The sequence below is a fragment of the Rhinoraja longicauda genome, chromosome 20 (genome assembly GCF_053455715.1).
Source record: "Rhinoraja longicauda isolate Sanriku21f chromosome 20, sRhiLon1.1, whole genome shotgun sequence".
In the NCBI taxonomy this organism is placed as follows: Eukaryota; Metazoa; Chordata; class Chondrichthyes; order Rajiformes; family Arhynchobatidae; genus Rhinoraja; species Rhinoraja longicauda.
The window spans coordinates 5597577-5620959 of record NC_135972.1 but is presented as its reverse complement, the minus strand read 5'-3'; the positions used below and the strand labels follow the sequence as shown (position 1 = coordinate 5620959).

General features: G+C 40.2%; 1 protein-coding gene across 3 annotated transcripts in view; it reads left to right on the top strand.

Annotated features, from left to right (window-relative positions):
* Positions 1-23383, top strand: part of LOC144603518 (ELKS/Rab6-interacting/CAST family member 1-like) — a 422464-nt gene that overhangs the window by 108575 nt on the left and 290506 nt on the right. For 2 of the 3 annotated variants that reach the window (XM_078416811.1, XM_078416812.1), the window contains exon 14: positions 15227-15358. In XM_078416811.1, the coding sequence (XP_078272937.1) occupies positions 15227-15358 (132 nt within the window). Of the gene's footprint in view, positions 1-15226; positions 15359-19215; positions 19270-23383 lie in introns of all 3 variants that reach the window. The other variant, XM_078416813.1, reaches the window with a different exon arrangement.

Sequence of the window (23383 nt, the reverse complement as noted above, 5' to 3'; positions counted from 1 at the left end):
AAAACAAGCCAGGATCCCATTGACTTACAAATTCGAAGGAGAAAATGGAGTTAGATTGGACACACCCTCAGAAAACCTGCCACAAACATCACCCGGCAAGCCCTGAAATGGAACCCCCAAGGAAAAAGGAAAAGAGGTTGCCCCAGGAACAGCTGGAGAAGAGGTGTCCAGGCAGATATGTCTGGGAGTGGGCTCAACTGGGGAAATCTCGAAAGAACCGCCAACAACCGAGTGAGGTGGAGGACATTTGTCCATGGCGTATGCTGCCTAGAGGAGCAAACGGCTGAAGAAGAAGAAGAAGAAGAAGAAGTAAATATTTTTGAGATTTACCTTGAGTTCAATTAATGGACTTCCATGTGTAACTTGGCCTTTTGGAAGTCGATGTACAATATTGCGTGCTTTCCATAGAAGATTGAGTTGTCACAGTTGATCACGTCCTTGCCACATGGGAGCAATTTGACTTTCTTTAGGGACAGTGACATATCATCAGGGAATAGCCTGATGTCCTCATTGACTACAAAGCTGCCTCTTGTGAACAGCTTGCTTTTCTCGTTGAGTAGCACAATGCCATTTGTGAAAAAACGACTGGTCTCAATGGAAATAGCATTGTTACTTATGAGCATCTTATAGTTCCCCAGAAGCAAATATTTGCTGCAATTCAGCAACTAGTTGTTCTTTACAGCTAGATAAATGCTTTAAATTTACTCTAGTCAAAAGGGTGCAGATGTCCTGAAGGTAAAATAAATAGCAAATCCCAAATCTACATCATCAATAGTTCATCACTTAGATAAAAATGTCTCTTTTTTTATCAATTACTATTACACTTTCTGTGCAACCTGGAAAAATACTATTCAAAAATGGATTACTGAACAGATGTGTCCAAACTTGTTTGTTATATTTCCCAGCAACATTAATAATATAATTTTAGGCAATAATCAGGTGATTATTCCAGGATGGCAACTTAGATAGTCACGTTTTCCTCAAATTTGCAGATGACACAAAGCTGGGTGGCAGTGTGAACTGTGAGGAGGATGCTATGAGGATGCAGGGTGACTTGGACAGGTTGTGTGAGTGGGCAGATGCATGGCAGATGCAGTTTAATGTGGATAAATGTGAGGTTATCCACTTTGGTGGGAAGAACAGGAAGGCAGATTATTATCTGAATAGTGTCAAGTTAGGAAATGGAGAAGTACAAAGAGATCTGGGTGTCCTTGTTCATTAGTCACTGAAAGTGAGCATATAGGTACATCAGACAGTGAAGAAAGGTAATGGCATGTTGGCCTTCATGACAAGAGGAGTTGAGCAAAGAGGTCCTTCTGCAGTTGTACAGGGCCCTAGTGAGACCGCACCTGGAGTACTGTGTGCAGTTTTGGTCTCCAAATTTGAGGAAGGACATTCTTTCTATTGAGGGAGTGCAGCGTAGGTTCACTAGGTTAATTCCTGGAATGGCGGGACTGTCATATGTCGAAAGACTGGAGCGACTGGGCTTGTATACACTGGAATTTAGAAGGATGAGAGGAGATCTTATTGAATCATATAAGATTATTAAGGGATTGGACACGCTAGAGGCAGGAAACATGTTCCCGATGTTGGGGGAGTCCAGAACCAGGGGCCACAGTTTAAGAATAAGGGGTAGGCCATTTAGAACGGAGATGAGGAAAAACTTTTTCACTCATAGTTGTAAATCTGTGGAATTCTCTGCCTCAGAAGGCAGTGGAGGCCAATTCTCTGGATACTTTCAAGAGAGAGTTAGATAGAGCTCCTAATGATAGCGGAGTCAGGGGGTACGGGGTACTGATTGTGAATGATCAGCCATGTTCACATTGAAAGTCAGTGCTGGCTCGAAGGGCCGAATGGCCTACTACTGCACCCATTGTCTATTGTCTATAAAATGCATCCTGGAAAATGATTACCTTTTTAACCTGTGGAACTGAACTTTCTAATATCTGGAATGCAGCTTTCAAACAAAATATTACTTTTGTAAAATGTACGTTTTATTAAGGTGGTTGTTTTTTTTCATATTTCACCATCATTAATTTTATCTTTATTTTAACAATTTTTTTGTATATTATCATAGCTATTACTTTGTTAGCTAAGTATATATATTTCTGCCTATGCATGTGCTGTGCAATCATTTTCTTAAGGTACACCTTTAATAGTCTACCCTCGTTATTATGGATCGCTTTATAACGGATTTTTGTTTATAGACAGTAATCGGACACCACTGTCTCTTTAAGAACCCAGGCTGGTAGTTGCATTGCAGAGACACTGAAACTGAAAAGCAGTTGCTTTGATGGATATTTAACTCTATTAAACAATGTACTAAACAACTTTTAGTATTTTTAGCTTGCGGTAACAAAAATCCATTTTTAGCTGTTAAAGGGAACTTTGTGCACCCAGATGGTTAGGCAGCGTCTTTGGAAGGAGAAAAGGAGTTAATGTTTAAGGTCAATGTCCTTTCACCTTAAGCTGCTGGCAGGCAGTTGGTCGTGGGAGTCTCACTTAGAACAGGACAAGGTTTCTTCACACCACCACCACAACGGTGTGGTGAGGGAGGTCCCACTGGGCTCTCAGTGACGGAGCTCCAGGATTCTGACTTGGTGCCTGGGCAGTATTGTCAGTGGGGAAAAGACTTTTACTCTGTTATAGTTGGCAATCAGCAATAACAGACACCATTCTCCCTCCTTTGATTTTGATTTTAATTCCTACAAAAGCTCTCCTAATCTTCACATGTAATTAAACCCCTTCATCTGCTTCGACAGGACAATACCAAAAGATTTTAAAACTCTGTTGTATATTGCCAACAATAAGGCGTCCTCGCATCTTGCCTTTTGGGAGACACAATCATGATGTCTACAAAAGGCAGAGGTCCCAAGGGAATCTATTGAACATTTTGGGAGATCTTCTTGAGGAACATGAAGTTAGTGAGAAGATGCTCAATGGACGCTTTGGGGGATGAAGGGAACTGTGAAGGTAATCCATGATTTTGAGATGCAGGATACTTAACTGTCACTCAGAACCATAGTTTCCAGATGACGTTGAGTTTCCCTGATGGTCAGTGACTGACTTTGTGAGGCAATAACTACGCAATTTATCACTGTGAAAAGAACTAAGACTGAAGATAGAGAAAAACATCTCAATATTTTACCCTGTGAGCAGTACTTTCTTGAAGTTCTTGAAATCAAATTAGAAATATTTATTTTAATTTACACAAGGCAAAATTAGTTGATTATTTTAGCAGTTTTGAAAACTGTTTCAGTAGCTGCAGTTGGAATTTATTGCCTCATGTCTGCAAAAATCATTCTATATAAATAAATGGTCCAAAACATTTCTTTATGATCTGATGTGATATTAAATATGGTAATGAAAGAACTCTAATCATGGAAAATAACTTGAGCAACCCCCAGCTGGTCTATTAAAGTGTTTAAGTTGGAACGCAGCCACCTGAGAGATGGGTGCTGGAATTGTAGCCTTGGGCAAGCCAGCTGGAGGACTGGTGCCTCTGCCTCTGATATTATATGTCAGTACGACCCATTTTCTAGAGAACCACATAAATGCAAACATGTAAAATCAAAGAGAAACTGTATTCACTGCAGAGTGAAACCTCAAGTTACACAAGATATTTTGCTGAAAATCCTTGTGTAAATTGAAACCATGTTATTTAAGGAAAATGTGTGAATAGGGATTCAGTAACATGATTTGATAATCTTTTATAATAAAAAGATGTTTAATGAGAGAAACCTTCTGAAAATCTTCTTTCACAAAAGTGAATTGAGCGTGTTAGACAGGGAACAGTTTAGACAAAGAGATAGGGAGACACCAACTTTCACCTCGTCCAACAGGAAGTGAAGAAAGAGACTATTGGTTTCGGCAGCAAGTCAGTCAGCCACTGCCAGTCCCCAGCAGTGGCCATAGTTATTGTGCCAACCAGGATAGATCAGCATTGCATCAGCAATGACCATCAGCACAGAAGCACCTCAAGGCTGTATACTCTGATCCCTGCACTACTCTATTACCATGACTGTGTAGCCAGACACAGCTCTAATGCCCTCTTTAAATTCACAAACGATACCATCGGTGCTAAGCGAATAACAGCTAATGATGAGTCAGAGTAGAGGAGAGAGATTGATAATCTGTTTGAATGTTGTTTGAATGTTGCCAGAACAACATTCTTGCTCTCAATGTTATCAAGACGGAGCAGCTGATTGTTGACTTCAGGAGGGGAAAAACTAGGAAGCATGAGCCTGTCTTAATGGATGGGTTGGCTATGGAGAGAGTCAACAACTTCATGTTTCTGGGCGTGCAAATCTGTAAATATTTGTCCTGAGCCCAGAACATCGATGCAATCACAAATTTTAGCAACGCCTCTACTTCCTTAGAAGATTGAGGAGAATTGGCATGTCGTCTTCTTCTTGCGTATGGTGTGCACAGCCTAAAGTTGTAGGTCAAGGGTAGACATCCAGGCCAGGGCAGCATCAGTTGCTGGGTGGATGGCCTTGATGCCACCAGAGAAAAGCCTCAGTGAGCAGTCATTCACAATGTGTGGGATGGTCTGGTCTGGATATCCGCAGTCGCAAGCAGGGCTGTCTGTCTCATCCCCCACTTGTGCAGGTGGTGGGCTGTTCTTGCATGGAGGGTGCGCATCCTGTTCAGGGTTAGCCATTGCTTGCGATGGAGGTCAAATCCCGGTGGTTTCACTGTGGGGGTCTGTGATGACCTCTCAGTTGTTGGCATGTCACCAAATATTCTATCAAAACTCTACAGATATATGTTAGAGAGCATACCGACTGGTTACATCACAGCCTGGTTCAGTACTTCAAATGTCCAGGACTGAAGGAGGCCGTAGAAAGTGGTGGAAATTGCTCGGTCCATCACAGGCCGAACACCTCCCCATGATTGAAAGGATCTACATGACCCACTGCTTCAAAAAGGCAGCTAATATCATCAAAGACCCACATACTCTCATTGCACTGCTACCATTGGCAAGAAGATACACGAGTCGTAGATTATAAAATAAATGTTCTCGGGTATGAGTCTTTTGGGTATGGAAAGATTCTTCAAATGCTAATAATGGCATCTATTGTTAAATGACAACTTAATGACAAATTCAACAGAGCTTCATATTTTTGCTCCAGGTTTCAGCAACTGCATGATCTTGTGTCATCATATCTTCACTCTCTATTTTCCACTGAGTAAAATTTTGAAGTTGAGAACAGTTCACTGATTCTTTGTCGATGACTTGGTGAAGAATGCATCAGCACATTCTGCAGAGGAGCAGTGAATTATTAACAGCAACTTCTGGATTTTCCCATTTAACTGCATATGTGCTTGCTCTACAATGACGGCTCCCAACCTGGTGTGTGCAACCCAATGGGGCTGTGATTGTGCCAAAGATTTTGTCTTTAATAAGACTGAAGTAATTTAGTTTGAAAGTTCATTCAAAAGTAAAAGCAAATAAAAATGCACTTGGCATACGGCTGCCCAGGTTGTAATGCTGTTAACAGTTCCTGAGGCAGACCCAATTCCTTAAAAAGAATGACCCCTGATGCAATTGAGTATTTATGAAGGGCTCTAGTTTATTAGGTTATGAATAAGTGGGCTTTTCATTCACAAAAGTTGGGAGTCATTGGTTTAGAAGCTGCTGTTAGATTATTTACAACCTCTCCATTATTCTCATCGCACATTTAAGGGACATTGTGTTGCTGGCTAAAAATTGAAAGCACTGAAGTGGTGCAATAATATTTTTGCAGTAAATCATAGAGGTGAGAGTATGTTGTTTTTGCTGTAGCAGCATGTGGCATGACTTGGTTAACCTCATAGCAATTCAGGATAGGTTTTCAAAGATTTGAAAATGGTTCCTGTGTCATTGTCAGCTTGTCTGAGTAATGTTGCAGAAATGGAAGAGGAAACATGCATATATAATAGCAGGTTTTTTAAGTATGTCGTGTTCAAAAACAAACATGATTTTATCGGACGGTTAGGATATTCCAAAGTGAATGGGAACTGAACAGTTCTGTTTTTATAGACACAGTATATAGATATAAAAATATATATTCACTCACTCTCACATCGGGAAAGAGGAATAAATATACAAAAGAGCAGTATTATCCCACTGGAAAGAGACGAGAGTCCGAGTCCAGGAAAAGGAGTACCTGAGCCTTCACTCCAACCGTGAGTTCCCTCAAAGCCACAACATGACCTCCAGCAATGACTGGATCCAGTGGTGACCTCGGATTTGAGTTACTGAAGTGTGGAATTAACAAGCACTGTTTCAGCAGGGCACAGGACTCTTGGAATTATCGTGCTTAAAACACATTGAAGTGAAAAATCTCATGATCTAAGACACAAGGATTTGCAGCAGATATGCCAGTGAAAATGGTACCAGGATACATTGGTATAAGGCTGCAGCACTTGTGGGCTGATGAATTTCTAACTGATTACATCAGTCTGATCAGCACTTCAAGTTTTAAACTGGTAATTTCTTAACTAATTTAGTTGAATGCAGAGTATTTTTAATCTTAGTAAAATATTACACATTTTTCCCTCGGCAGTTGAAGTTCTATATTAATGTGTAAATAAATGCTGTGTTGCAATCATTTATTTACTTAATCGGTTCTGTATCTAACAATTTTTTTGATCTGTGCCATGTAATGATGTGGAATAAAGGGCATAAATTACTAATAAAGGGCATAAATCGCAGGTCACTATGCAGGACTTAGGATATTTGTTAGTTTAGTTTTGGCTCTGCCATAACCACTCAGCTCTGGTATTTAATCCAACCTTGAAAGAAATAGGGACACTGGTATCAAATTTCAAAACATGAAGTGAGTATGAACTGCCCTTGATACCAAAACAATGTTCAAATGAGTGTGACATTTGGGAGACCAAGTAAAACTCATTAACAGAAACCAGGACAAAACTGCAATGGCTGAAGATGTAACCTGACATTTAAGTTGCTGTTGAGTGCTCTTAGACTGATGTGCATGTATGATTTCCTCAGGACAATCTGTCAGATCCAACCCACTTTAGCTGCTTTATAAATGAACTTTCATCAGGCCAGAAATGGGCCGAACTTTGTTATGTTGTCAGCTCCTGCCACAATTTCTTAGATCCTGAAATAACCCATGTCCATCCAAATATTGTTGATAAGTGTCAAAACGATAATCTGAGAGAGCATATTGTAATTCACATAGCAATGCGGTGGGAGCACTCTCAATGAACTGATTTTTGGTCAACACGTGCTGTAAATTTTGATGCCATATATCATTGTTATTGATGACATAATTATTGGGCGGCACGGTAGCGCAGCGGTAGAGTTGCTGCTTTACAGCGAATGCAGCGCCGGAGACTCAGGTTCGATCCTGACTACGGGTGCTGCACTGTAAGGAGTTTGTACGTTCTCCCTGTGACCTGCGTGGGTTTTCTCCGAGATCTTCGGTTTCCTCCCACACTCCAAAGACGTACAGGTATGTAGGTTAATTGGCTGGGTAAATGTAAAAAAAATTGTCCCTAGTGGGTGTAGGATAGTGTTAATGTACGGGGATCACTGGGCGGCACGGACTTGGTGGGCCGAAAAGGCCTGTTTCCGGCTGTATATATATGATATGATATGATATGATATGATATGATAATTGTGAGAAATTAGTTTAGATGGAATTCTATAGCTGACTGACGATGCCAATTTTTTATTTTTTGAAATAAGAACTGCCTATTAGTGGATTTTGTCATTTCAATATTGCATATATTTGAAATACATCGTCAGAAGAATATCTTCTTGGAATATCTTCCAATATCTTAATATATGATGAGTGTTTGACGGCACTGGGCCTGTACTCGCTGGAGTTTTGAAGGATGAGGAGGGGACCTCTTTGAAACTTACCGAATAGTGAAAGGCTTAGATAGATGTAGAGAGGATGTTTCCACTGGTCAAGTCAAGTCAAGTCAATTTTATTTGTATAGCACATTTAAAAACAACCCACGTTGACCAAAGTGCTGTACATCTGATTAGGTTCCAATGGAAAAAAAATGAAACATACAGTAGCACGCAAACAGTTCACAGCGCCTCCTCAATGAGCCTCAAACGCTAGGGAGTAGAAATAGGTTTTGAGCCTGGACTTAAAGGAGTCGATGGAGGGGGCAGTTCTGATGGGGAGAGGGATGCTGTTCCACAGTCTAGGAGCTGCAACCGCAAAAGCGCGGTCACCCCTGAGCTTAAGCCTAGACCGCGGGATAGTGAGTAGCCCCAAGTCGGCCGACCTGAGGGACCTGGAGTTAGAGAGGGGGGTTAGAAGATTTTTGATGTAGGGGGGGGAGTGTCCATTTAGGGCTTTATAGGTGAATAGGAGGAGCTTGAAGTTGATTCTGTACCGTACAGGGAGCCAGTGGAGAGAGGCCAGAATCGAGGTGATGTGGTCCCTTTTACGGGTACCCGTCAGGAGTCTCGCTGCGGCGTTTTGGACCAGTTGCAGGCGGGACAGGGAAGATTGGCTGATCCCAGTGTATAGGGAGTTGCAGTAGTCTAGGCGGGAGGAAATGAAAGCGTGAATGATTTTTTCTGTGTCGTCGAATTGGAGGAAAGGTTTGATTTTAGCTATGGTTCGAAGTTGGAAGAAGCTGGCTTTTACCACAGCGTTGACTTGCTTATCAAATTTTAATGCAGAGTCAAATATCATGCCGAGGTTTTTGACATGCGGTTTGACTAGGCAGGATAGACTTCCAAGACTGCCTGTTATCAATTTGATGGAGTCGGGGGGGCCGAATAGGATGATCTCAGACTTGCTCTCATTTAATTGGAGGAAGTTCTGTGCCATCCAACATTTTATGTCCTCAAGGCAGTGTGAGAGGCTGTTTAAATTTGACTGGTTGTTGGGTTTCAGGGGGAGGTAAAGCTGAGTGTCATCGGCATAGCAGTGGAAAGAAATGCCGTGCCTTTGAATGATTTGGCCAAGGGGGAGCATGTATAGAGAGAAGAGAATGGGACCTAGGATGGAGCCTTGTGGAACTCCGCAGGAGAGGCTAGCTGGAGCAGAGGAATAACTGCCTATGTTGATGGCGAAACTCCTATCTTTGAGGTACGAAGAGAACCAGCTCAGGGCAGTGCCATCAATGCCAACTGCGTACCGGAGACGGTCAATAAGGATGGTGTGGTCCACTGTATCGAACGCTGCGCTGAGGTCGAGAAGGAGCAGGATTGCACAGTCGCCGGTGTCGATGGCGAGAAGCAGGTCGTTGTGTACCTTCAACAAGGCAGACTCTGTGCTGTGGTGGGCTCTGAAACCTGACTGGAAACTTTCCAGGATGGTGTTTTGGTGCAGGTAGGGCACTAATTGGTTTAGTATTGCCTTTTCAAGGACTTTTGACAGGAATGGCAGTTTGGAAATGGGTCTGTAGTTGCTAGGCAAGGTGGGGTCTAGGTTAGGTTTTTTCAGTAGGGGCTGGACCACCGCGTGCTTGAAACTGGTTGGAACAGTGCCAGTGGCCAGAGAACTGTTGATAATAGAGAGGATGCTGGGACCGGCTATTGCAATGACATCCTTCAGAAGGGCAGTGGGCGCAGGATCAAGGGGGCAGGTTGCAGGTTTCATAGCGGAGACAAGCTTTGCAAGGGAGGATAGAGTGACGGGTTGGAAGCAGTCCAATTTAGATGAACAGACTAGTGAGACAGCTAGGTCACGGGTGGGAGGGGAAATGTTCATTCTAATATTCTCAACTATGTTGGTGAAAAATTTAGCGAATTCTTCGCACTTAGCAGGGGACCCAACTAAGCTGGTACTGGGAGCGGGACATATGACAGAGGTAATTGTTCTAAATAGGACCTTGGAGTTATGAGAGTTTTTGGAAATAAGGTCGGAGAAGTATTGTGCTCTAGCAGACTTTACTGCTTCCTGGTATTTGAGAAGATTGTTTCTCAGAATTTCGAAGGAAATTTGAAGCTTGTCACATTTCCACCTCCTTTCTGATTTTCTGCACTCCCTTCTTAGGTCTTTGGTGGAGTCATTGAGCCACGGCCGACCTTTGGGCTTAGGAATTTACTGGCAGTCAATGAATTTATGTCGCGGGAGTAGCGAACAGGGAGATGAGATTTTGCGGGAGATAAAGGCAGAGATGCGTCAAAAATGATAGCGCTGTGGTCCGATAGACAGGCTTCAGTAGTTTCAATGTTGTTGATTGGGAATCCGGACGATAACACTAGGTCGAGAGTATGGCCTAACTTGTGAGTGGGTCCCGTGGTGTGAAGAGTCAGATTGAAGGACTCAACCAGGTGCATAAATTCACTCACAAGAGGCTACATGAATATTAAAATCACCAAGAATCATGATCCGGTCAAATTTGGGCAAAATGCTAGAAATCAGATCAGCAAATTGGGTGATGAAGTCCTTATGCATTTTTGGTGGGCGATACACAAGAACAATTAAGAGGGGATAGGCTAGGCCTACTTTAATTAGTTGCACCTCGAAACTGGAGAAATGATCAGCGTTCAGGAGGCGGCAGTTGAAATGTTTCTTAAACACAGTGGCTAAGCCCCCACCACGTCCGGAGAGCCTAGGCGAGGTGAAGAAGTTACAGTTATCAGGACAGAGTTCCACGAGTGGAGCAAGCTCACCAGGGTTAAGCCAGGATTCTGTGAGAAGTAAGAAGTCCAATCCACGGGTGATGAAGTCCAATCCACGGGTGATCCACTGGTGGGAGAGTCTAGGACAGAGGACGTTTTATTAGGAAGGAGATGAGGAGGAATTTCTTTAGGCAGAGGGTGGTGAAGTTATGAAATTCTTTGCCACAGAAGGCTGCGGAGGCCAAGTCAATGGATATTTTTAAGGCAGAGATAGATAGATTCTTGATTAGTACTGGTGCCACGGGTTATGGGGAGAAGGCAGGAGAATGAGGTTAGGAGGAAGAGATAGATCAGTCATGATTGAACGGTGGAGTAGACTTGATGGGCCGAATGGCCTAATTCTGTTCCTATCACTTATGACCTTATGGTGTCACAGGCACAGACTTTTTTTAAAGAGTATTCTGTGAAGTAATGGATAGGGAATGTTCAATTGACTCCGTTTTGACAGCTTTAAAAACAAATATTTGAAGGGTTGTAAAACTCAATTTTTAAGTATGGACTCTGTTTTACAGATACATTTGAGAAGGAGAAAAGTTTATGGCTGTATAAAATGACCCCAAACTACCTGCTGGGAAGGGATTAATCATTCTGCACTAGTTGCAGTCATAGATCTTTTCATAAATGGATTCAATAGAGCTGGATAGAGCTCTTAAGAGAGCTGGATAGAGCTCTTAAGAGAGCTGGATAGAGCTCTTAAGGATAGCGGAGTGAGGGGGTATGGGGAGAAGGCAGGAACGGGGTACTGATTGATAGTGATCAGCCATGATCGCATTGAATGGCGGTGCTGGCTCGAAGGGCTGAATGGCCTACTCCTGCACCTATTGTCTATTGTCTATTGTCTAAAAAGAATTTCAGTAGAGGGAGGGGGTGAGCAAACCTATGGCAGGTTAAAAAGCAAGTTGTTGTGTTGCCCATTTTACCAACAAATAATGGTGTTTGAAATCAATCATTAAACATTTTATTAACTTTAGATCCTTCCCCTCACTTTAAGAAGCCCAAACAAGTGATTTAACTCAATATGAAAGGAAATTACTAGTAGTCAAGATTTATATCTTGGTCTGCAATTGAAAATGTCCTACTGTGAAGGGAATGTTATGAAAGTTGACTACCCACAGTAGTCTGACTATCAAGTTTCAGCCATGACAGTTCACACCCTGCAGTGTGAAAAAGGAGCAGAGGTGCTGGCAGTTCCATATGTCTTCATCTAATTAAAAGCAGACATAAAAATATTGCATTCAGATGCAACGTTCACAAATCTACATACATGGTGAAAATAGCACAGTTGGAAGCATATAGAATAATTATATTAAAACTTTTCTCATTTAAAAACTGCATACTGACAATTTTAAAATTATAAACCTAGTTCCGGTGCTGCGTTTTTGTTATTTTTAAAATATACACTGAAATTGTTAGCTGAAACTCATGATTTCAATAATCCATGGTGTTCAAAGCAGCTCTGTAAAGTAGCACAAAGGATTTGTCTGTTACACCTGATTTGACGGCATGATTTTCAATCCACGAGAGGGAATGCAAAGCTTTTAACAGTGTTGGGGTTAAATTGTCTTTCCATCTGAGCACTATGCCTTGAGATACGTGTGGAGCTTAGCTCAACAAATTAGACAGGATACCAGCTTAATGCCATAGTTTCCACAAGAGCTTTTAGCAAGCTCTTGAAGCGCATGGAACAGGCAGGTTATTTGTTATAAGCGCTACCATTTCCAAAATCCATAGGCAAACCAAAGGAGTATCTTAATCTTGGTCAGTGGAGCATGATTCTAAATGGAGTAAAAAAATTCCCAACATTTGCTTTTAAAAGAATAATGAATAGTTTGCAGGTCAATTTCTGAATTGTTTCTTCTGTCTGCTGATGTAATTGGGAATGCCTTTGCAACTTTCTGTATCTGCTAAAGTTTGAATATTCTGCTGGGACTGGTGTGGCTGGCTTTGATTTACTTTTCTGTTTATTTCAATATTTTTGCTGAACAAGTTGCTTCTCAGCATGGGTTGCCTATTAGACCTTCCTTGGGTAATTGAGTAAAATTGGAAGCATGAGGAGAGCAAAAATATTTGAAGGTGCAGGATAACGAGAGATAGAAAGACACTCAGCAGGAGCTTTAAAGATCTTTAAGGTCTTTAAAAAATTCATCTTGTTACCTCAATTTACCATATAATTCACTTTGCTATGTCACTGTTTACCAAATTGATTGCCACATTTCCTTCATGATAATGCTGTTCCTTGCAATGAGGCATTGGGAGATCATGAATAACGATATGTGATTGCAACTCTGCATTTCTTTCTTCCTTTCTTTTGCTGTCTTTATTTCAAGATTTTAAGATCAAGATTTCAAGATCAATTTATGGTCACATGTACCAATTAAGGGACAGTGAAATTTGAGTTACCATCTCTATTCACCTCTATTTATAGTTTATTTTCACTCTTTCTGCATTCCATACCAAAGGGTCATTGGAATGAACGGATGATAATCTGTGTATCCTTGATTTTGAGAGACAAGAAACGGCAGATGCTAGAATTTTGAACAACAAACAAAATGCTGGAAGAACTCGGTGGTCAGGCAGCATCTGTGGAAGATGACGTTTCAGGCTGCAACCCTTCCTCAAATTGATTGGAAGGGGGGGGGGAGAGAAAGCTTGGTGGACAGAGATCATTCCCTTCCCAAATCCTTGATTCGCTCATCCCTTCCCAGCCAACCCACCCCCACCCCAAGCACTTTCCCCTACGTCCACAAGTAATGTAACACCTGTCCCAGTGCCTCCTCTCTCATTTCCATCCGGGGACGGCAACAGCCCTTCCAGGTGAGACAGAGGTTCATGTGTATCTCTTACATCCTCATCTACTGGTTTTGGTGCTCCCGATGTGGTCGCCTTTACGTCGGTGAGACCAAGTGTGGACTAGCATTCACTCAAAAAATATCTGCAGCCGTTTACAAATTCTAACTGCAAATGAATGAATGAATGAATGAATGAATAAGTTTATTGGCCAAGTATGCATATACAAGGAATGTGCCTTGGTGCTCTGCTCACAAATGACAACACAAACATACAGTTAACAATTAAGAATAAAGCATAAACACATCAAAACAATAAGGATACACCATTACGGTCTAAACATGTGGATGAAAATAAACCAGAGCAAAACAGAGACTACAGACTTTGGTTATTGAGTAGAACAATCACTCGTGGTAAAAAGCTGTTTTTATGTCTGGCTGTGGATGTTTTGACAGTCTGGAGTCGCCTTCCAGAGGGAAGTGCTTCAAAGAGTTTGTGGCCAGGGTGAGAGGGGTCAGAGATGATCTTGCCCGCTCGCTTCCTGGCCCTTGCAGTGTACAGTTCGTCAATGGGGGGAAGGTTGCAGCCAACAACCCTCTCAGCTGTGCGAACGATTCGTTGCAGCCTCCGGATGTCGTGCTTGGTGGCTGAGCCAAACCAGACCATGATGGAGAAGGTGAGGACGGACTCAATGATAGCAGTATTGAATTGGACCATCATTGCCTGTGGTAGATTGTGTTTCTTCAGTTGCCGCAGGAAGTACATCCTCTGTTGGGCCTTTTTGACTGTGGAGTCGATGGTGGCCCCCCATTTAAGGTCTCTGGAGATGATGGTTCCAAGGAACTTAAATGACTCCACAGATGTGACTCTTCAAATGAAATCATCTATATTCTCTCAGTTATCTCTGACGTTGTTCTGAACCTGGGATTTCTGATGGTGGAATGTGCTGTCAAAGTGAAAAACCCTGTTCCAAAGCACAGGACCTTCAAAGCAGTATCACTGAAAGGAGCTATTTTTTTTTACCCTGGCTTAGCTTTTTGCTCTCAATAGCAGCACTACAACCACTAGGTCTCATGTTATCAAGCCTTAACTTTGGAGAGCTGAGATTTTTCCATAGTTAATGAGATATCACAGAAGATCAATTGAAAATTCTGCAGATATAAAAAAAATCACTCGGGTAAACCCTGACTGCATTACATGTCCCATGCTAGGTGCCTCTCATTTAAGTTGTACGGTGTTAACTACTCTTCCTATTTTATTTCCCAGATTTTAATAGGTCTTGAGTTTGAGATTTTGAAGCATCAGCTTTTTTTGTGATAGTGTCCTCTTGCACTGAATTTTAAGTTTGCTTTTAATGCTTGGGTGAGACTTGCAAAATAGACATTCCTCATGAAAATTCAGTCCATTTGTTGCCATCCTAGTTTTGGAATGCTGAAACTAAATGAGTGTCTCTAGTGGTATGTTATATACAAATATGCATCCTGCGTGAAGCATAGATTTCTGCTTTGTTTCCGCCATCATCTGCTTAAAATTATATTGATGTTTTAAAGTAACAATGCAAGATTTAGCATTGAGACAAAAGTCTGTAAATACTGACCTACTTAACTTGATATATATTTAATGAATTATGTTGATTTAAATTAGGTTGAATTAAAATGTAATTGTACCTGTCATTTTTCCAGAAAATGGAAAGAAAATCCTGATAAATGGAAAATTTGGGGAATTGTTTGCCTCCATTGTAGATCTGAATTGAAAACTAATGCTCTGAGTGAAACACTGCTATGTAACAATAATTGTTCACCGCAATTCTTTTTCCCATTTCTGTAGGATACTTTACGCCAAAAAGATGACCGTATTGAAGAATTAGAGGAGGCTTTACGAGAAAGTGTACAGATTACAGCAGAACGTGAGATGGTCTTGGCACAAGAAGAAGCTGCAAGGAATGATTCTGAGAAACAGGTTTGTAGTATGTGCTGCCCTCGGTTTCTTGTTGTATGCATTTGCCTTTCGTGGTTCTCTATAATGCAAGGAAAGTTTGAATAATAAAGACCAATACTTTAGTTTTAATTTCACTTTAAGATGTAATTCTTGTTATATCATACAGAAAATACGCAGAAATCTTGGTGAGATTTTGACTCAGAAATACTCAAAATCTTGGAGGCAGCAATACAATGAGCTTCAAGCCCAGCTTCAGTACATTGATACGATACGATGAGCTTCAGGTTCTTTTTATTCTGTACTTGGGGAATGTAATTTATCAGATATAGACTAAAGTAAAGTCTACAACAAAAAAATCTAAAGGGAAATCTTACCTAGGAAGATTTGAAAGGTAGAAAATAAATATATTTATGGGCAAGTATGAGCTTTGTTCATGCAATCAGTATATTTGTTTGAGTGACCTTTTCTGTGTTTAATTCATTATCTCATGAACTTTGCTTTGATGTTGGTATCATCCATCTGTTCATTTTATATCATCTTCGTGATCATGGTAATTAGTTAATCTAACACTGAAGATGTTACAGTGTTGTATTTTGATATTGTCTGATTTGAAAGTTAGTTGACCTAAGGAATTCAAAATGGAAATCTGTAATGCAATTTAATTGGGAATACATGTCAATTTATTCTAAAGTATTGAAATATATTTATTTGACTGCAATAGTATTTCTGCATCTGAATCATAGAGAAATATAATTTTGAATTTAATAGTGTATTCAGTGAACATTGATTCTTCACATTTTTACCTGATTATTTATTTGTTGTTACGATGAATACTTTTTGTATCAACCAACAAGCTTTGTGGGAAAGGTGGGAGGAATGAAAAGAGTTAATGCTGTTGGGAGTTAAGAGTGAAGACTGACAACAGAACAATGATATTCTTACTTGCAGCAACTTAACAGGCCCATGTCCACAAAGCACATAGATAACTTTTTTTTTAAATTCACTAAATTAATAACTGTGATACGAGTGTAATAACCGAAATAGTGCAATCAAAGATAGTTTGTAGAACGTCATTGTTGAGTTTAGTGTTGTGCAGTGTTCAAGAGCCTGATGGTTGTGAGAAAGAAGCTGTTGCTATCAGGAAGCTGATAATGTTTTGTTTACATAGTGCATTGTACTGACAATTATTTGGTGAATTTTGTTCTGTGAACAATGCATTTTGTATACAAATTTATGGAAATAACTGTTCAGATGGGATTTCTGATGCAGTAGTGCCATTACATGACTGGCAGTCACTATTATCATTGTCACTTTGTGTTTATCTTGATCATTATCTTGATTATTGTTGAATGTCGTATCTGTTTAAATTATTGTATGGTGGCCCTCTATAACCTTGAGTGGCTGTGCTGTAGATGTGCAGCAGGAAATGTGGTAGGTTTTGTAGTATTTTGATTTTCAAGTTATTTGGACTTAGTGGTTATAGGGAGGGGTGCATTCTACTTTCGGCGGCACGGTAGCGCAGCGGTAGAGTTGCTGCTTTACAGCGAATGCAGCGCCGGAGACTCAGGTTCGATCCTGACTACGGGTGCTGTACTGTAAGGAGTTTGTACGTTCTCCCCGTGACCTGCGTGGGTTTTCTCCGAGATCTTCGGTTTCCTCCCACACTCCAAAGACGTACAGGTATGTAGGTTAATTGGCTGGGTAAATGTAAAAATTGTCCCTAGTGGGTGTAGGATAGTGTTAATGTACGGGGATCACTGGGCGGCACGGACTTGGAGGGCCGAAAAGGCCTGTTTCCGGCTGTATATATATGATATGATATGATATGATATGATTGCTCAAGAATTGTGTTGTGGAATTTTGGTATGAGAAGGGCATTTCCCTGGTCTTGTGCTACAGTGAGGGGTGTGTTAAGAGTCTTGTGTTTACGAGGAGGGTTTTGTTCTAAGTTCCATGTTGTCAAGAGTAGTAAGATGAGAGTTGATGTAGTACATGTTATACATGGTGCACCCTGCACTCGTAGTGTTCCAGTAGCTGAAGTAATGAATGTTTATGATGGTGGATTGTGTGCCAAAGAAGTTGCTGCTTTATCCTTCATATTTTCCATCCTTTCGAGCTTTCATCCAGGCGAATGGAAAAATTTCCTTGCAGATTGTGAAATGACTGGAGAATCAGGTTGTGATATTCACGCGAACAATAACATCCTATGACTTTTATATCCGCATTACATACCCTTCCGGTTCTGGTTTTTGGCCATGATGAAGCCCGAACATTAAAGTTTCGGAGATTTCGCAATGGAATTCCCATTAAATATCAGGAGTACATGTGATACTGGGGGATGGTGCTACCTGATTAGACTTGTTACCTATTCAGATCATTCACTCAGCATTTGTGATTGAAGATATTTGTGAAGCCACATTTTTCACTTAAATGCTGGGCTCTCCCACCAGCACGGAAATGTTCACGGGGACTTGTACCATGTTATTCAACTGTTTATATCATTGCTGTCAAGGTAACTGGTCCTGTTGCAGGACTGCAAAATTAATCTGATTGTTCATTGTGTAATGCTTAGTTATGACATAGAGCAGTACAGCACAAGACTGGGTCCTTCGTCCCACAATGTTTGTGCCAAACATAATGCCAATACCATCTGTTATCTACCTGCACATAACCTCCTTTCCCTGCCTATCCAAAATTCTCCTCAGTAAGGTTCCTGCGAACTGCTCTCTTGCCTCTCAATAACCTGGAATAAATCCCATCTACCTATAGTTTCTTGATGCTGCTGATGAAGTATGTCTGCTGTGTGAAGACAGGACAGTGTGGTAGTCATTCTTGCCAATACGATCATGGACTTGTGTATCTATGGCAGCTAAATTGATGAGGATAAAGTCTGGTTATTTTTTCCCCTTAAATTGGTATTTTCTGCCCCTGGCAAGAACTCAAGTCTTTAACTTCGACCTTTAGAATTTGGCAAGCTCGGTTAGAGTCTGGACTGCTGTGCCATCCTTGGTAATGGACAAAGATCATATGTTTTTCAGATTTGCTGAGCAGGATGGCATGGTATGACAATCTGGTGATTTCATTGGCACTTTCACTGATTTCTTTTTATTCCAAATTATATAATTATTAAACTACCGCATTAGCTCTAATGCTGGGATTGGAACAGGAGATTATTAGTCCAGGCCTCCCAGTTATTAGTTCATTAACCTAACCATTATCCAATATGTTACTGTTTCTTATGAAAAGGACAGTCATATTGTTTAATTTTGAGATAAAATGAAAGTCATCTGTTACTTTATGTTGGAGCGTGGAAAACATGATCAGAATATCGCAAGTTATGTACTACAGATGGTAATGAAACATATTAAGAGCTGTGTGAACATGATTGAATCTTATCTGTAAGGCCATTGTGCAGTGGATTTGTGAACATTTATTGATTAACACAATAGTGGCATTGAGAATGACGTTTATCAATTCTTATCGAACATCGTCATAAAGAATTGATTTAAAAATAAAGATTTGGTGTTAAAATTTTAATTTTAAAATATATGGTGATAAAATATACAAGGTTTGTTGAATTTGTTCTGATTTAAAGGTATTGAATCAATGGCAAGAATATTGTACTTAAAATGATAATACTCTTTCATAAAATGTATTCTGGATTCTACATTTCTTGCTGGAGCCTGCATATCTTAGTAGGCAAGTGAACTATCCAAATATGTTGGTAAAATGTAAGTAACATGTGATTATTAATTGCAGATTTATATGTAAATAGTTGCAGAATAATAGAATTTGCAATTATTGTTGGTTTTAAGTACTTTTTTTCTCATCTAGTAAATTCTCTTTCTTCTATTATGCTGCACATTGCTCGTGCGAAGCACATTATTGAGAGTTTGCATGAGTGCAACAACTTTTGCTTTAAATGGTCCAAGGTATGGGAATCATTTTTTAAAATTCTAGTTCATTTTCAACATTCCATTTTTTCTTTTAACCTACACAAAAAATTCATTGTTGCGTCTAGTTTCCGTTCTATTTGTATCTGTCGCACATTGGAGTGATTGCTGTGCTTATTTGTTCAAAACCCAAGTCGTTGCAGAAAATATCAAGATCCATATTATATGTTTGTTTCTAACATGCATCAGAGGCATCAGAGATGATAGGAATATTGCAGATTATGTGGTACTTTAACTGGTAAATTAAACGGGTTAAGAAGTATGCGATTGTGTGACATTTGAGTCGCACTAGGGCAAGACACACTGACTGCAAATGCCTGGCCGAGAATATGGAATGGTTGGTATTTTCGTAAGTTGGCATAGCCACCAGTGGATTTCCACCAGCCTTTTAAAAATATTTGGAAGTATGGATCTTCGTCGGCCTTCATTCACCATTGTAAGAACATCACTTCATGGGGAAAAATAGCTGGGATACCTGGGCATTCTCCCCTTTGCCTTGTTAAAGAACTTGATTAGAATGTTAGATAGACACAAAATGCTGAAGTAACTCAGCGGCCACACAGCATCTCTGGAGATAAGGAATGGGTGAAGTTTCGGGTTGAGACCCTTCTTCAGACCCAACCCGAAATGTCACCCCTTCCTTCTCTCCATGGATGCTGCCTATCCCGCTGAATTACTCCAGTATTTTGTGTCCATCTTCAGTTTAAACCAGCATCTGTAGTTCCTACCTACACATTGATTAGAACATTAACAAGTGAAAGCTGGCATGAAAGCTGGCTAGATAGAGCTCTTAAGGATAGCGGAGTCAGGGGGTATGGGGAGAAGGCAGGAACGGGGTACTGATTGAGAATGATCAGCCATGATGACATTGAATGACGGTGCTGGCTCGAAGGGCCGAATGGGCTCCTCCTGCACCTATTGTCTATTGTCTATTGAATTGAACTGAGGCTCTTTGCTAGTAAATAAAATATCTAGATTAACCTTTGAATTATAAAGGATGTGTCAGAACCTTGGTGGAGATTGGAGATAGGAGTGTTTGTTTTAGGATATTTATATTGTGTACTTTGAAACTTTAGAGTATCTTACAACACCTGATAGATAGATGGAAAATGTTCACATTGTCCTTTTGTGGATTCCCCAGTGTTGACCTGCATTACAATAGCCGGGCTTTCCGCTTCACTTGTACTACCCAACCATAGAAAGGGAAAAAAAACACATGTGCTGAAGTATCTCAGTAGGCCAGGCAGCATCTCTGGCGGACATGGATAGGTGATGTTTTGGGTTTGAGCCTTTCTTGACGGGGTTTGAACCATTCAAAGAGTATTAAAAATTAAATTGTTTAAACATTTCAAAAGTTGTTGAAAAGTTTTGGGGAAAAAACTGTAAAACAATCGAATAAACTCAATGAATTGAGTAGCGTAAATTACCTTAGACTAAATTTCTTCCCCATAGCTGTTCCTTTCCATTCAAATGAATGTGCTTCCTCTTTCCTGAGCAGGTTTACCTTGAAATAGATTTATCAAACAGTTTCCTCAGTATAAATGTTATACAAGTTGACAACTTTGTGCTTCATAACTGGACTCTGCAAGAAGTCCAACATTAGAGTGTATCCGCTACACTGTATGGTATTCACCCACCAATTTATGTCTTTCTCATTGGCACATAAACCCCTATTTTGCTGATATTTACTGCAATTAAGTGCAGCAATGTAGCATGAAAATCTCAGTATTTCCCAGAATCTTCTGATCCAATGCTTTTCTTAAATTCATGCCATGCATCTTATACAACTAGCTGTTTAGGCAAGTGGGCCTTCGCTCTCATGTCTCATGTGCAAGGCACCACCACAGTACAATACTGAAAGGCTGTCCTGGATTAAATGTTTGAGCCATGGAGCGGGGCTATGACGAGTGACTTTAAGTATGAAGAAAAACTAGTGCTTGCAGTTCTTTTACCCATTGATTCAAGTAAGAAAATACATGTCTGAAGAAACTGAACAAATGAGCAATCCGAAGAAAGGAAAATGGGAATATCTGCATATGTACACCTGACATTCATTCAGTTTGATGCCAATTCCAACTAAATCAGCTCTTAATATTTTCAGTTGAGGTTTAATCTTTCTGATCGTTCCCATCCTTACCTGCCACTCTGAGGCCAGACAGTGCTTTAAGATTTGGGGTATTAAGGTGATATTGTGCTAAGTGTCAGTGTGGAAATGTATTGCTCATACTTGCTAATCTTCATTTGATGGGTTCCTCACCTTCATGTCCTACGTGGGAACCCATCCCAGCCGCGTGAGTTCCGTCATATTACTCGGTTTTAGCCTAAGTAGAAACTGAGTGATCCTTTCATTGCCCTACACATGGAGATTTACCCTCTGTAAGGGAAGTGGACATTCAGTAGGGAGGTTGTGTTTGGTGTAACTGAATTTGTGATTTGTATGCTTAACAGTTTACATGTGTGTGACTGCATAAGAGAGCAGTCTTTTCACTGGTGTGCAATATGATTTGCATTCTGCAATTTGGTCAGAAGCAATTTTTGCCTAGTGTTGGGAATGGCAGAACAAACACACAGATGAGCTCCTGTCCGGCTACTCCTCTGCTCTGACTCTTTTATGGCTGAACGTCTAGATTCAGCGCTGTTTGACTGGTCAGGATTTCTGAAGCAATTGATTTTGCGAGTTTTATAATTTTGATAGAAAAGACTTTAAATGCCAAGCAATGCCAGTGGTTAAGTTGAAAAGTACTTTACAGTAAAATATTAACTTTCAGACAGGTTTGTTGAATATTATTTGCCATTGCCTAGTTACAAAGTAATAAGACCAACCGAATTTCGCAATTTATCAATCACAGATCTTGTTGGTAACTACTGTGCAAGCGTACTCTGATAACAGAAAAAAAATATATATATAGCTTTGTTTCATTTATTAGGGGCAGGTTATTGGTAGTTATTTTGCTTGTGGTACAATATTACTGTTTATTCACCCCAGTACAATCTTGTAGACCTTTGCTTTTTAGTGCTGCAATATGTGATACTGGTTGTTGAGCAGCATTAGTGCAGAATCTCGTATGCTTGTTTAGTATGTGTGGAGTATTTTATTATACGATATATCTGAGAAGTAAATTACAATTTTTTGTTACTCTTAATTCAGAAAACTTGTCCATTGAGTGCCATTTACATTGTCATATTTGGACAGTGAACTATATTCATAATTTTCCAATTACACCAAGCCATCGAACCACAGTCCCAGATTTCTTCCTGTATAATATGGAGGGAAACAACATCTCATTGTGGCTGCTGTTGGTGTTTATAATATAAACAGGTAAGGAAGGATGGCATGACTTCCAAGCGTGTCTGGACGAAGAATCAATTTACTCATTATATCATTTAATCACACAACTTCTGTAATTATTCAATTACGCAGAAGCAGCCAACATTCGTTCCATTATAACATAAGTGTGACCATGAAATTTATAATTATTTCTTCTCTCTGGCTCTCATTGGATCTCTCAGCACAATTTAAACCATATAGATATTATCATCATTTTCATTGGGGAAAACAAACTTTGAAATTTTGAACGAAAATAAAAATAATCTGCAGTTTTTTCAACATTTTCTGTTATTGTTTGACTTTTTTAATTTGTGTCCTTGCCATGATATCATTTCCTCTTACTGTTGCAATCTAGCCCTGTAGCTATCAGCTGTAAGAAAGCAATCAGTGATATTTCTACTTATGGTGTCCCCCCCTCACCCTGACTTCCAAAAAGCACCTGTTTCTCTTTAGTGCTTGATATGAATGCATGGCATAGCAAAGACTTGTATGGAAAATAACAGGAGGAAACCGACTTTTTTGAACTCTGAAGCAGTAAATTGAACAAAAATGCTGCAGTTTATTACCTGAGTAATATTCAATTCAAATATCTGAACAATTCCAGTAGACTAAATGCTGCGATGTAGATCACCAGTCAAAGAGGCCATCCACCAATGCAAGGGCTGAAATATTCTGTGTGAATACTGGGCATCATGTCAGTGGCCTGGTGGATCAACGGATGACCAATTGTAAGTTAGGCATGTGGGGATCTAAGCCTAATAGACC